We start from the raw sequence: 16,296 nt of genomic DNA on the forward strand, positions 1-16,296 counted from the left end.
TGGAAGCCTAAGTTATATGACTTTGGCAGGTGTGTGTTTGTCGGAAGGCTCATGGGTTTTAATCATCTTATTTGGACACAGCTTATGAATATGTCCAGTCACGTATGCCAAATAGTAATACTTTCTTGTCAAATTTTCTTCATAACTTCTGTATGTCTCTCTTATGCTGTTTCCTTCTTACTTGCTATAAACTACCACTTTCCAGAACTAAAATAGGGCTTTGAACTTATTCCTCCTCCAGGTACTCTTGACAAATTAGTTGGCCTCTAATACTGTGCATTCTTGCATTTGAAATGTAAGTTTGAGGAAGCAGGTTTGGGGGGCAGGGATGCACTTACTGCCTTTTTCCAGTGTGTCCCACCAGCCCTCCCTGAGTCTGGCAAACCCCATGTCCCACCGTGACAATGGGAATCAGTACTTTTATTTTTCTAACCGACACATCTTACTACTTTCCACCTTGGCCTTCCTCCTCTGTGTTTCTCATCACCTGGAGAGACCACCTTCCTCTTTGCTCCTCTGCTCCAACACCTTGTTAAGTATAATAACTAGTATTTAAAAAGGCATCTAAAATGTCCCACTATTCGTAATTTATTTGATGCCACCTGGAAATTCTGCTTGACAAATTTTATTTCTCTCTGATTTCTTCCATTATGTTTTATCACTTTATTGTATGTGTGTTCCTGTAGTCAGTGTGTTATTTTTGATTCCTCTCTTTTCCTCGCTTTCTGCCGACAGCTCACCTGCATACTCTGGGCCACCATCTGTAAAACACATCCCAGGGCTCTCCGTTGTCTTCCATCTTCTCTGCAAACTCCAAGCCACCACCATCTCTACCTTGCACAACTGCAGTAGCCATCATCTGATCTTTTTGCTTTTACAGAGATGAGGTTGTTTTTTATTTCTGCAGTTTCCCTGAAATCCATTTTCTACACCATGGACAACATGAATCGTATCATGGCCCTGCTGGGATTCGAGGGCTTTCCATCACACTCAGAATATAATCCAGCCGCCTTAATATGGTTGCAAGGCTCTGTGTGGTCTGCACTTTACCTTTCCCTCTCTCCCACTCTGTTCTCTGATGCCCTTTCCTTTTGTTAATACCCCAAGCTTAGTGCCACCCCAGGGCCTTTGCACCCGCCATTTCTCTCCCCAGAATGCTCTTTGCCGTACGTTTGCTTCACTGGCTTCCTGTTGTCACTCAGATCTCAGCATAAATGTCATTTCCTCCAAGAAATCACACACGGTCTTTCACACAAGCCTATTTTAATTTTTGCATAGCTACCAGTCTACCAGTGTTTTCGTATTTGCGTATCTGTTTATGTGTTGTCTCTCACTCCCACTAGAATGTCCCCCTCATGAGGTCATCGCTCTCCCCAGAAGAGTGCCTGGCGTGTAGCAGGGACTCATTACACAGACGTTGAAGGAAAAAATAATGAATGAGTGAATATACTGACATTATTGGATTCTGCTACCTGGATATATGTTTTGTCTTTATAAGCAGATTATAAATTGCTAAGATATTTATTCTGAGCCCTCATATCACCCACTTCAGTTTAAAGTATGGAGTCATTTCTCGGCAAACTGTTATTCTCTTGATTTTAGCTCTTTGGGCCATATTTAGCTCTTGGTATCCTAAGGAATCTGTGAAGTCATTCAATTCTTGGCTACCATGACTATAAAAATCTAATTTATAGGTGTTACATACAGCGAGGACTCAGTATTTGTTTGTTGGCCATGGCAATTCATGTCTCGCCTTCCTGGGTGGCGTGTGCTGTTGCTAAATGCTGTGGCATCTGCTATGCTCCATCGTAGCTAGATTTCGGTAGAGAATGAGGTGTGCAGTTTGTAAACCGCTTTGGGGAACATTACACAGGAAGTCATTTTCATTTTGTGGCAGGTCAACAGGAAATAAGGCTTAGTTGCCAAACTAAGAAAGCAACCAGGCATATTACTGTTCCCTGAGGAGCTTTCATTATTCCAGCAGTCATCAGTTTCTCCCAAGACAGTGGAAGTTATCCCAGCTACGTCACTTGTCACATGACATTTTGGTAGGAAGAAGGTATGCAGTATTTTGTGCCCATTTTTCTTTGCGTTATTTTCTACATTGTTTTTGATATCTTCTAATCACCTATCAGGTCCATTTTGGGAGATGTACTCCTTGCTTTAATATAGTGGGTCTAGCTTTCTGGATTAAAGACTGTTCCTATCTGTGGTGCATTTGTTTGGCCATTGCTATTATTCATTGTTCTTTTGGCAGGAGTGGTGGTGGGAGTCCAAGGTACTTACTTGAAAGTCTGATCCTCTTTCAAGCCATCTCCTTCTGTAGGCTTGGCCAGCCTTTGAAACAGGATGACCCCTGACCTCAGCCCTGTCGTGAACTATGCACCGGGAGGGTCAGGGGGAGTGGATGACAGAATGGAAAGTTTAACTCCTTGGCATGTTTTAATTTCACATTTTTTATATTAATTTAATTTCCTTCCAGAATGAAAGTTGGCAGCCATTTAGGGAAGTGCTGGAGAAGGCTGGAGTCATTGCAGTTGAAATGCATGTGGAAATCCCCAATCCGCAGGTTATTGACATAATGAACTTGAAAACCCTTCCCAGTCATGCCATCATGTGCCGACAGCCTGCGTTTAGGGAGCATTAGCACATGGGTTCTGTGTGTCAAGTGAGCTCTCCTTCGCTGGGCTGGGCGGAAGTCGGTATCTTTCCACTGCTCTCCACAGTTACCTGCAGAATGAGGGCTCACCTAGCGCGAGCCGGAAACCGCTCCTTAGGGCAGGCCAGGAGTCTTTACTTCTCCCTACTTTATTTCTCCCTTTTCAAATATGGAAAGATCAGACTACAGATATGCTATATTTCTCTCAAATTTTTTAACTGTATCAGAGAATTTTTGGATTTTTAAAAACATCCAACTAACTTCAGTCAACATTTTCATTGTTTGCAAAAGACGACAGAATAAAACCACTTTTGAGAATCCAGCTTTTTTTATTGCTGCATTTTTGCCTAGAGGGATTCTGTTTGTCCAAGCTGGCAAATGGTGGGCATTCCAAGGCGAAAGTGCACAGAGCCCTTGCTTGCTCACTGCTCAGGGACTCTCAATTTCGGCAAGCACGGGGACCCCGCCTGCTACCAAAACTACATTCTTTTTCTTTGCAGTTAGATCAAATGCTTCAGAGTTATTATCAGATGTGGCATGGAAGATCCAAACAAAAACAAAACGCCCTCGAGTTTAAAATAGAAGTTCTAAAGACTAAATATTTGCACTTAAAAAGGAAAAGAAAGTAACAGAAATCTCTGTGGCAGACCATTCCTTGAAATTATTCTCACTAAATTATACTCATGCACTTTCCACTCTCTGTAATAAAACAGTGGATTTCATTTATTCCAGATGCATTTGCTTCAAGTAAATCAGAATTCCCATCCTTCTTTTTGGTCATCGTGAATTTATTTCAGTTTTGTGGCCTACACATGATCAGGCACATTGGATAGTTTTTAAGTGAATCTGAATGATACTATGGGTTCTTTTTTTAAATTGTATACTTTGTGTTGTATTTATACAGATGAATCTGATTTTAAGTTTTGTAATATGTACTGTCTGTAAGAGCTTTGACAAATATGCTCATGTTTCTGCAAGTGACTTACGGGACCTTGGTGGCTGGTGGTGGAGGGATGAGGGAATGTGCTTTGACGTGTTGTCACAGGTAGGCAGGACTGTTGGCTGCTGTCCTGAGGAGCCTCCAGTGCCAAGAAAGGGTCATAATGGCTTCATGTATGTCATACCTTCTATTCAGAGAGCCTTGCACAGCTATATGAAAACCCAAAGGAACCTTTTATTTACTAGATTTGCAAATCCCTTGCGCTGGTGAGCTAGCATAACTAAACAGCAGTCTATAAATATTAAAGACAAGCTTTCTAGTGGTTTGAAATGTTTCCTTACTCTTAAGACAGTTGTTATTCATGGTTAAATCCATTTAATATATTTTTAAGTAGTAAAAAATTAACCAGGCTTATTTACTTATTATCATTATTTATACGATTTCAAATAATAAATGTTTATGTTCTCTAAGTGAATCTGTGGTTTAACCAAGATTGGTAAATTGACTAGTTGATCGTATGTAATTGCAGATAAATTTTGCAAAATGACAGTGGGGCAACCACTGCAGGTATCCTGGGGCAAGTTTAATTGTCTTTTACATACACTGTGCTTCTTGTGGCCATCCTGGGTATTTAATTGATACAATGGCAAATTATTCAAGCTCCTTTTAATTTTTTGTTTTGCTTACCATTGGTGATTTTATGATTCACAAGCATTCCCACAGGTTTGTGGGAAAAGGCCACACCAGGTCAGTTTGACCATTTAGCTACACTAAAGGCTTCTCCATAGAATAAGAAGTTGAAACTGATGCTGAACATTATGTCTTAGAATTATTTGTACATTTTTAGTTATCCATCATTTGCTCGACTCCCTACTCCTTGCAGAACAACGCAGATGCTTTATATCTATTCACTGGCGTTTCTTTTAAAACCGAAGGATTTGAGGGGGAGAAGCAGCTCCCATCATCAAAGTCCTCAAATATTGAAAAGAAAACCGTTCTCCACATATGTGTCTTAAGCTGTAGTGTTTATCTGCTTACCAGAGAAGGGGCAGCACACATTCTGTTTTTATACTGAAATGACTCTTCTTTGGGGACTACTACTCATTTACCTTTACTCCAGCATTAACTAATTGGATTCATAGTGTTTCTAAATATTTTGACCGAAAAAATATGTATGTCTATATACATATACTGTCTAAACTAATTATATTTATTTACTTTGCAGTACCCAAACCCATCTCTACCTTTGTAAGTAGAGAACACACTAATAATCTCTAATTATATTTCAGAAATAATTTTTCCATTTAATCTAGGACACATGGACATTCCAAAGAATAAAACTATCTCATGTCACCATAATCTATTTTGCAAAGATTGAGGTGTATCAAATCATTAGGTCATTTTTCTTTTCTCATTTCAGTTTTGGCAGGATCTGAGGGCATAAATATGAAGAAGGCTTTTGGCAACATGAACAATGTCCGAGTTTCAGTTTAGTGTCCATGTGCTTGATTCATCAGAACATTTCAATCGAAACAAAGTTAATCTCCTCAGTAATAGGATAACACCACCTAGTTTTTCTGGGTTGTGAATAATTGTGCAACCAAATTGATTGATCTGCATAGTAAATATATTTGGAATTACCCTAGCAACTTGCTACTAGTGTTTGAACTAGAGCCTCAATACTGCAAAGATGTAAGATTTCTTGCTGTACAGACACATTTCCTGCACTACCCACCAGATGGCCAGGAAAAAAGAAGTAGTGCTGAAGGTGAAATTTGGATTAGTGTTATTTAATCTGAACGTTAAATCTAAATATGCTCTGGATACCTGGAAATAGCAAAAAGAAATGAGAGGAAAAGTTATGCCATTAGAGGGCACTTTTGTAATCTTAGAGAGAAGTCTGTTCTTATAAACTGACTTAACTAAGACTTATGTTTAACAATGAATTTTCAGATGTTTATTTAAAGTGAGTAATTCTTAAACTAAATGTCTGAGAGAGAATATTTCATGGTAAGGGAAAAAAATCTATAAAATCTTAAAACTACGGTATAAACAATGTTTATGTAAAGGTTCAATTTTTGATCAGTGAATATAAGTTGTAAAAATATGCACAATGTATCTGCACAGTAGTTTTTTGATCAACTATATTCATTGCGTATTTTAAATACATCGTGTTAAAAAAATTCTGCCTGTAACCTCATCAAATTGAACAGATGATTAATGCTTCCTAATATCCAAGTTTTTCCCCAATAGTAGTTGAATGTTATTATTAATAGAGAACATCTTGAAAACCATAAAGTGACAATATAAATTCTTGCATTTGGGGGCCATGCTAATTTTAAACACTTTTCTGAAAAATACCTGTTTTGTCCATAATTGGTGTGGCAATTAAGATGGTTAAAACTGTTTCAGAAACAAAAAGTGGGACCTGACAGAATTTTAGTTGGGGAAATACGATCTTTTGATGAAACAAAAGATCAAATTGAGTCTGTTCTCTATTGGTGGTAGTTTAAATGAAAATGTCTACCTGAGCCAATAAAGTAGGCCAACCAGTAAAATATGAAAGGAAAAGCTTAGTGTCAAGAACTGTGAAGAGTTTGAGATTTTATTCCACTTGCAAGCTAGTAAATGCCTGCCATAGTTTCATGGATGCTGGAAGAACGAACGCGACTCTGAGCCTTACTACTGGGAGCTGTAGCGGTAGGCGCAGCGCCATCATTCGCTGCACTGGCTCCCTGAGCCCCCACCCCCTGTCCAGCGCCCGTAGGATGATGCAGACAGGCCAGAGGGCACCAGCCCACGCAGGGGGGTTTGCTGCAGGAGAGAAGTTCTGAATTCAGGGAACCCAGATCTGGTTTTCATGGGTAGCAGTCAGGCCTGCCCTCTGCCCTGGAGGCTCTGCCTTCCGAGGCTGTTCACTCTACAAACATCCTGGGAAAGATAACGTGGAACAGAGGCAGCCAGCACTTCTGCTCCCAAGACAGGCAAAATCAAACACAGAGACCCCTGGAGAATTATCTCCTAACACTTACTCTGCAGAGTCCTATAATTTGAGATGTTTACTAATATTAAATTGCTAAGTAGCTGATGTAGAGAAATATAGAATAATCAGATTTACCATATTTTAAGTCACCCATAGTACATAGTTTATATTTTTTACATCATACGGTATTTAAGCCTTGGTTTGATTATATTTAATATGAGAAAAATGTAGCCCCCACATCACAGGGTTGTTGCCAGCGTTAGGTCAGATTATACATACCTATATGTAACATACTTAGAAGAGTGCCTGGCTTGCAGCATGTACACAGCAAAGTTTTATTAATATTGTTGTTATATCAAAATTCATCTTTTATAATTAGCTGAGAATGCTGGAAAAATTCCGATGGACCGTGCCTAGCGATGTCTCTGACTCTGGGCTGGCCTGCGTGTCCCAGGCAGCCCGAGACACTGGCCGCCCGTCCTGCTGAGCGGCACAGGCACAGGCACAGCTGGCAGCTCTGTGGGCAAGCACGGGCCTGGGGAGGTGACCTGCCCTCGAGTGGTGGCTCCGGGCGGAGGTGCCTGGCACCACACACTCGCATACTCCCCCGGCACGTTTGCTCTGCGTTCCCAACAAGGATGCAAAGCCACATCCTACCTGTGTCTAAAGAGACTTTTTTTCATTGTCTGGCCTCTTCTGCTCTCAGGAGGCCAGTATCAGGAATGGTACTACAAAGAGAAGTGACCTGAATGTGTTTTATTTTGCTAGAATCGTAAGTATTTCTGAACACAGGCAGCCTATCGAATGCTACTCAGATTTTCCATTTCTCTTAGCTCCAGGCAAAGGGGGAGCAGGAGTCGGGGCCGGGGGTAGTGATTGGAGGTCCTGTGGGTTCAGCAGACCATGTCCCTGTTTGGCCTTGATTTTGGTCCCTCCAGTCGTCTTTCGTAGACATGACCTTTGTCTCTTAGTGACTCGCCTGAGCTCCCACTCACAGCCCCAGCGCCCCGTGGGTTTCTCCTTGACAGTCATCTGGGGTTTGAGGGACAGATTATCTCAGGAAACCTCGGCAGCCTGGTCTGGTTCCTGAACTGCGGCTGGTGGGGAAGAGTCTGATACTCAGTCACAGAATCGTTTCTCGTTAGAGATCACCTATCCACACCCGTACAGACTGGGGCCTGGGGTGGGTAAGTGAACAGATCCTACATCTAGTGAGGAGCTGAAACTACGCGTCAAGTTTCTTAGCTCTCAGTTGAATTTTCTTTCCGTTGTAATACAATTAAGAAATAACAGTGGCAAATAAAAACCTCTGTAAAAAATCGTTGGGCTGTCTTGAGAGATGTTAAAAAGGAGGCACGTTTTGGCTCTTCGGTCAGATCCACCTGGATTTGTGTCCTCTCTCTGCCTGCATGGCAAAGGTTTGTTCTTACACAGTGGCGGTGCCCACTTCACAGGGTCGCTGTGAGGACTGACGGGAGGAAGGCAGGGAGAGGAGCATTGTGCTTCGCGCCCGGCAGCTAAATCACTGCAGGTATTTTGTGTAGAAAGCTGCAGGACACGGGGCAGACAAAACATTCGGAAAAAAGAAGTTAAGTACTTTCTGAGCAAGCTCATGGTGCAAGAACTACTTCTCACATCCTCTTTATAAAAAAGAAACAGTTTTTTTCTTTCAAACATATTTTTAGTTGTCCCGATCTATTTTTGATAACACTCAAAGAAAGATGAAATTAAAGTCCAATGATGTTTTAAGTAGAGATTTTTAATTATTCGTATCTGTAATGCTGTCTGTTTAAAAATAAAACAAGCATTCACCTCATCTTGAATAATCACAGATGTTTGCATTTGGCTTTCCCACTATTTAAGGTACTTAAATGTGAAAACACTATATTTCTGTAATGCTTGAAATCCCTGATGTAGGTAGAGTGAAAAAGGTAAGGGAACACAATTCCTTACATGGCTCTTCCTGTGAGGAGAACTTGTACCGAATGATCCGGAAGGCACAGCCTTTCCCTGGCACCTGCCGTGCCAAGCGCCTGTGCACCTCAGTGTTGTTAGCACTGAGACACGTGGAAGCCAGCTTCTGACGACGTCCCTACGGCCATGTGCAGTAGGGTCATCCGTAATCACTTACAAGGTTGTGATGAAAGTCAGTGGCAAATGCCAAAATGCAGCTCAGTGAAAATGCTCTGCTAGAGGTTAAGACAAAGGGTCTAAATATATGACTTTCCAAAGATCTGACTTGATCTGCAAGTGGGAGCCAAGCTCGTGTTCTCGTGTTGTAGGTGTGTGTATGTCAGTGTTGTGTTGAAGAGTCTGGGACTCTGTGACATCCGGACATCAGCAAGCAACTCACCTTGTGATTTTGGATGAATTGCTTAACCTGTGAGGGAGCTGAACTTTATAATCTCTAAAAATCTCTGATACATGAAATTTGATCTTGGAATAAGCATAATCTATACATGTATAATCCTTAGTCCAGTTTTAAGGGAGAATAAAAACGACTGTACAGGGATAATTTTGTGGCTCTCAGGGGGTCTCTGTGACTCACGCTGAAGGCAGTGGCTCAGGTGTCAGGTGACTGCTGAGCAGTGGTGCCGGCCAGCCACCGCCAGGGCTTTTATAACAGCCGAGAGAACTCGCCCTAAGTGACCATTTCAGCGTAAGCTTTGACACATCGATGTAACATTATCCATTACTGTCCGTATAGGCTTCCGCCTCAGTGAAGTGAGGGTTTTCTCTGAATACCCAGGGAAGTTAAGGCACCAAGAATCCTTTCATTTCAGCATCTCTGTAATGTCTGAAATTCTGGCGAATTCATTCTCAACTTCGTAAAACAGTTTGAAGAAAAAGAATAGGAGAGTTGCCTTCAAGATCATGTGCATGTATTCAAAATATGTGATACGTCCCTAAGTTTCCATCAAAGCTCACATAATGTGAACGCTTTAGTGAGTTTTGCTTGCAGAACTAACCCAAGCGATCGCTTCTGCTGCCCAGGATGGCGCTGCTCCGCTGCTGTCTGCTGTGGCTCCTCCTGCCCGTCGGCTGCGGGACCCAGAAGTTGCCCACGCGAGATGAGGAGCTGTTCCAGATGCAGATCCGGGACAAGGCGTTTTTCCATGATTCGTCAGTCATTCCAGACGGGGCTGAAATCAGCAGTTATCTCTTTAGAGATACGCTTAAAAGGTATTCTCCCTGCAGTGCTTTCTTTATCAAAAATCTCATAAAGGATGCCTCCAAAAAAGAAAGTAACCTTTTAGACTTAGTTTAGGGAATTTGAAAATCAACCTATGAATGGCATTACTTATTTTCTCTAAGTAAAAAAAAAAATGGCAATGCAACTTCTATTCATTAAATGGAGCTGTTTGGTTCTTGCTGATTGTGATCTCCTTTTGGGAAGAGGGGGCAATCCTTGCATTTCTTGCATTTTAGAATGATTATTTTCTTATTTTCAGGATAGTAGGAAATTTCTAAGAAGGCCCCTGTAGGACTAAGATGAAATTAATTGAATAGATGATTCTTCAAGGGTTTGCATTAAGTTTTATATGGATGATATTTCTTTGACAAATCTGATCAGATCCCGAGGGAATCAAACCAGTGATAAAAAGCTGGCATTGTTCATTTACCTTTATGCCAACATCAACAAATTGGGCTCGCATATGTTTCTGAATATTTTGAACTCTAAAAATTATATACCTCATATAAATTATTTACCTCATATAAATAAAATATGTCTTACAAACTAATTAAATAAAGTTACTTATTTTGCAGTGCTCAAACCCCTCTCTACACTTGCAGAACACATGGTTGCTCTTTGGATAATTATATTTCAAACCCAATTTCTCCTTTTAACCTGGGGCACATTGGCATTCCAAAGGACTAAACTGTCTCACACAGTCAATAAGCCATTCTCCAAAGATTGAGGTATCCCCCACCATCGGGTCATCTTTCTATTTTGATCAAGAGTAAGGGAAGGTGACGCTTGGAATCCCTTCCACTTCTGGCCCAAGGATATCACCGTCTGGTCAGTCTGGATGATGCTCGGAGGTGAGTTTTCCTATTTTGACTGAAGTGAACTACTGTTTAGGTATCACTTCAGCACTGCCCGGGTGAAATCATTTATGTGAATGAATGCAATGGACCAGGAGCTGACTTGTCATGAGTCTTTAAAGGACATTCATGAGAGGGAGGCACAAAATGAAAGGATGATCACGTAGAAGGAACTTGCTGTCCTAGTCCTTGCTAAGACTCAAGTCTGCGCAAACAGGAAAGGGTACACAAAGCAGTCCTAGCACTTCAAGTTAACCTTTACTGTTAACTGAGTTCTCACTGAGTACATTTTGCTTTTCATATTATTTTGTCCCTTGAAATTTTTGAGTATGTCAGATCAAATCAAAATTTTTCTTTGGAAGTTACTTTCATTTCCCAAATGTACATGTGTACTGCTTGTTTTGCAGTGTTCTTTAAACACAGCATTCCATATTATATAATCATATCACTCAATCAAATCGTTTATCTCCTTTAGTTTTCCACTCCCTGAAAAGTTAAGTAAGTTTCGGTTCTAAAAGTTGTCTTAAAAATTACACTTTTTTTTTTAGGAGATTACTCTAGCTGCAGTGTGAAGAATCATTTAGAGATAGTGAAAGTAGATGTGTAGGAAACAGCTGTTCATTAATTCATTCAACAGATGTGTATTGGGATTGCCCTGCTCTCTTATAGCTGTCATTCTAGTTGGGGAAGATGGAAAAAAAAAAAAGTAATATATAGCATGTCAGGTAGTGGTAAGTGGTTTGACGAAAAATGGAGTGAAAGGGAGCTTTGTGGGCTGGAAGTGTACCATACTTTACACCAGGGGTCAGGGTGGTTCTGTACAGGGTGGAGCTGGAGGAGAGAGCTGGGGAGGGGATGAGCGGGCAGGGTCCCTACCTGGAGGAGGAGGATCTCAGGTGAGAGGCGGGGGCAGGAGTCTGCGTGTTCCAAAGCGAGCAAGGCGCTGAGTGGAGGGGGGAGGAGAAGGGTTTAGATATTTGCTTGTAAGACATTGCAAGTTCTTATCCCGCAGGAAACAGGAAGCTCTTGGAGGGTTTTGAGCAAGGGGGTGTGGTGTGTTTGCCTTAGGTTCACTGGGACCCCTCCGCCTGCCTGGAGGGGGGAATAAACTGAGGGGTCCAGGTGGAAGCAGGAAGCTCAGTCAGGAGGCTGCTGCAGTGCCCAGGCAAGAGGTGGTGGCTCATATCAGGTGGTACCAGGTGGAGCAGGACAAAGAGCCAGATTCTGGGTATATTTTCAAAGTGCAGCCAAAGGTGTCTGCTCGTTCATAGTGTGTTAGCAGAAGAGAAAGTTGACAGTGACCCTGTTTGTCCTACATGACTGCAAGGGTGGCATGGTCATTTGCTGAGAAGGGACAGACTGCAAGAGAAGCCAATTTGGGGGAAATAATCTGAAATTTGGGTTAGATATCTTCAGTGTGAAATTGCCTTAACATCTAAGTGAAGATGGCAAGAAGATAGTTGTAACTGGAATTTTTAGGCAAGAGTTCAGGCTGAGGTTTTAAATTTGGGGGTGATTAACGTACCAGAGGTTAAAGCCACGAGCCTGGTGAGTTCACCCAGGAAGAGAGCACAGGTGAATGAGGGATGCTCCGAGCACAGGCCCATGGTGCATGCCAGGAGTTGGAGTTTGGGAAGGCGAGAGGCTGCCAGCAGGGGAGACTGCAGGCGTGGATGGCTGTGGTGGTCAGTTTGGAGAGCGTGGTGGTCTCAGATACGGAGAGAGCAGAGAGAGAAGAGGTGCCCAGGAGGTTCAATCTATAGGAGGCAAAACCTCCTTTTCTTTACCATGGAATCAGTGAGCAACTCCGGGCTTGCTAGAACTAAAATCACCATTTCCTCATTTGCAAGATTATAGGCTTTGAAATACAATTAAGTGAAATTATCTAAGTCACTTGGAGTAAGAATATACAGTCTTAATATTTTTATAGATAAGCAATATTTCATGCATTTTAAAAAGTCTTTTGAGAGATCACAAAGTCCGAGGAGAAAGCATAGAGCAGAATATTTTGAATTTTTTAAATTTTAAAAAATCATCAACTTATTAATTCAACAGAAAATCCTGGTGATAGAGAAGTGACAGACAAATGTATCTTTCCACTGACTGACACAGTGGTCTTTACTTTTTAAAAATATTTCTCAGATGGTGATTAGATATTGCTATTGAAAAAGATACGGAATAGCAAAGCTGTGAATAAAAGTCACTAATGTAAAAATGTGAATACAATGTTGTTTTGCCAGAGATCAACGTACATTTCAGAACTAGGTTGCTGTGAAGATGGTGTTTCGAAATAGTTGGGACTATGTCAGAGCAGCCTCAGTGTAACGTGCAAATTTATCACCAAAATTATGGAAAACACAGCAATAAACCTGGAAATTTCCTTGATAGTGGCTTACTTTGCAATGGCAGGGCCTATGTTAAGTAACAGCCAGACACTGGTGAGGGTTGATTTTTAAGTCAAAATGTTTTTGGTTCAGTGTTTTTTGCTTATTTCACGCTGTGTTTGCTGGTGAGAAGTCTGGCTGCGGAGCCCTGAGCTGCCGGACTTGCACAGTTAGTGCCGTACGTATCACGTTTTGTGCCAAGCAGGAAGTTTCAGTGTCTATGAAATGGAAATAAAATGAAATTTTATGAAAATGAAAACCAAATGATTTTTCCACTAACTCTGGATTGTAAATGTTAGAAAGAATTACCGTGGTCTGAATGGAGTTCGCTTTCCCACAGGTATTTCTTTGTGGTTGAAGAAGACAACACCCCGCTGTCGGTCACGGTGACACCCTGCGACGTGCCCTTGGAGTGGAAGCTGAGCCTGCAGGAGCTGCCCGAGGAGACGAGCGGAGAGGGCTCAGGTACACGGCAGCGCAGATCGGCCCAGACCCTGAAGGGATGGTTAAAAGGCTTGTGAAACATACACCTTCTGGTAATAAGAAAAACCAGCACAGGTGCCCAGGTGAAGCCGGAGATTTTTTTTTTTTTTTTTTTGAGACAGAGTCTCACTTTGTTGCCTGGGCTAGAGTGAGTGCCGTGGCGTCAGCCTCGCTCACAGCAACCTCAGACTCCTGGGCTCAAGCGATCCTCCTGCCTCAGCCTCCCGAGTAGCTGGGACTACAGGCATGTGCCACCATGCCCGGATAATTTTTTTTCTATATATATTTTAGTTGGCCAGATAATTTCTTTCTATTTTTAGTAGAGACGGGGTCTCACTCTTGCTGGTCTCAAACTCCTGACCTCAAGCGATCCTCCTGCTTCGGCCTCCCAGAGTGCTAGGATTACAGGCGTGAGCCACCACGCCCGGCCTGGGATTAAATCTTGTTTGTGTATCATTTTGTCCGGTTAGCCATCACCCTTGACACTGGGCCGTGATTTTTTAACCTTGAACCATTGATACTCAAATTTTTTCCAGTTGTTTTTATAATTGGCTCTCCTGTTTTTCAAAACTCTGTTTATATTGAACTTTATACTTTAAAATATAGACATTTTAACATTTTATCTCTGAGTACTTCAGTATGCATCTCTTAAAAATAAGAACACCGCCCTACATAACCAAATCATTATCATAATTAATATGACTGGTAATCATTCTTAACATTGTCTGATATTCTGTCATATTCAAATTTTAACAGCTGCCCCCGCAATGTCCTTGGAAGATGGTTTGTCTGAAGCAGAGTTTGGTCCAGGACATGCAGTGTGTCTGGGTGCTGTGTCCTGAGTCTCTTTGGCTCCAGAGCGCCCTCTTTCTCTTTTCTCCATGGCCCTGACTTGTTGGAGAGACCAGGCCGGTTGTTCAGAGAATGTTCTCTCTTTGGAATTCTCATCATTTCTTCTTCCTAGTGCATTCAGTTTATTCCTCTGGTTCTTGCAATTCTTGAAATAGAGTTTAGGTCCAAAGGCTTGAAGATCAAAGCAAACACTTGGCTAGAAATCATCACAGGTGACATGTTCTCATCTTGCATCTCCTCAGTGGTCATGGAATAGCTGGTTTTCCCTACACCTGAGGCCAATATTGAGCACCAGGTTCTGATTCTTCACTGTAAAGTTACATTTTTCCCTCTGTAACTGAGTCTAGGGTCTAACTACTAATTTGTAGTTCATACATGGGGCAGGAAGAAGCATGATAAATCCTCTGCCAACAGGTGTGACCATAATTACTGGCATTGTTTACTGATGTGATCATTTTCTTTGGACTAGTCGGGAGTAGGGCCACTCGGTTCCTTTTCAGGAAACTAATTAATCATTAAATTCCCGAGACTAGATTTTTTTTAAGTGTTCTGACTGGGTATCAATTTCAAGACCAATTTTCTTAAACTTCCCAGGTGTTGGTGTTGGAGTTAGCATAGCATAAGATTGTGAGAACAGCCTGAGATTGCGTCCTACTTTTGGAGTTAAGCAACAGAACCTCTTAGTCCCAGTTTTCTCATCTATAACATACTTCCTAATTTATGGAGTTTTGTGTCTACAGGGCAGTTAGCTCACATAGTCAGTCTACCATATACATTGGTTATCAAGGGCAGTCCAATTAGGTACTGTTATATTTACAAATGTTATTATATGTTCAAAGTAAACTGAGCATTTGATGGTGAGATCATCAAACACTATCTATCTAGAACTTTTACTTAGTTAGCTGTATCTATGAATTTTATCTTCTAAAAAACACTCCAAGTGTATATATGTGTAGTTACTGAGTTATTAATTATGCATGGAGTGTGCTAATTGATTTTCATATGAGTTACTAGGAAACCTATGTCTTTGCTAAAAGTATTAAGACCTTTAAGAGTATAGTAATAACATTTAATATTACCAGTGGCAATATGGATTATTCTAAGTTTAAGCTGTAAGGCATTTTTATTATTAATATGTTTCTGTGGCGAAAAGCCAAACTTTTGGCCGGGCACGGTGGCTCATGCCTGTAATCCTAGCACTCTGGGCAGCCCAGGTGGGTGGATTGTTTGAGCTCAGGAGTTCGAGACCAGCCTGAGCAAGAGCGAGACTCTGTCTCTACTAAAAATAGAAAGACATTACCTGGACAACTTAAAATATATGGAAAAAATTAGCCGGGCATGGTGGTGCATGCCTGTAGTCCCAGCTACTCGGGAGGCTGAGGCAGGAGGATCACTTGAGCCCAGGAGTTTGAGGTTGCTGTGAGCCAGGCTGACGCCACGGCACTCACTCTAGCCTGGGCAACAGAGTGAGACTCTGTCTAAAAAAAAAAAACAGAAAAGCCAAGCTTTTGTTGCTTAGAAAGATGCATAGAAACTTTAAATGACACTGAATATTAGTTGCATTTATAGTTATTGAAGTCATCCTAAAAATGCATGTTGTAATGCAGAGTTCTTTCTTTAGTGACAGAGACTTTTTTTCACTTATCTAAGTAGTTCTCGAACCAAAGCCATGTTGACAACAACAGTCAGTTACACAGAACATAGAGATGGAGTCACAAGGAGGCCATATGTTCGTGTTGAGCACACGCATGAGTTAAGCAAAGTGCTAACATCTTTTTCAAGCACTAGCTCACTGCTCTTTTTGTATGAGGGGATTCATGTTTGGAAAAGTAGCTAAAAGGAAAAATATCTCTGCATATACAAGGCAGCAAAGATCCTCCACAAAGCCCTCATAACAACTAGCAACCCAGCTTTGTAGAGATTTGTTTTTAGCACAAGTTCTCTGATG

The 16,296-nt window shown here is 41.5% G+C and overlaps 1 protein-coding gene across 1 annotated transcript in view; it reads left to right on the forward strand.

Moving 5' to 3' along the window:
* The window catches only part of LOC123637410 (protein NDNF-like), a 46,924-nt gene that overhangs the window by 21,911 nt on the left and 8,717 nt on the right, over positions 1-16,296 (forward strand). The window contains exons 2-3 of the mRNA XM_045550600.1: positions 9,577-9,765; positions 13,354-13,478. Of these exons, the coding sequence (XP_045406556.1) occupies positions 9,578-9,765; positions 13,354-13,478 (313 nt within the window). The 5' untranslated portion in view covers position 9,577. The remainder of the gene's footprint in view (positions 1-9,576; positions 9,766-13,353; positions 13,479-16,296) is intronic.

This window comes from Lemur catta, chromosome 4 (assembly GCF_020740605.2).
Source record: "Lemur catta isolate mLemCat1 chromosome 4, mLemCat1.pri, whole genome shotgun sequence".
Lineage (NCBI taxonomy): Eukaryota > Metazoa > Chordata > Mammalia > Primates > Lemuridae > Lemur > Lemur catta.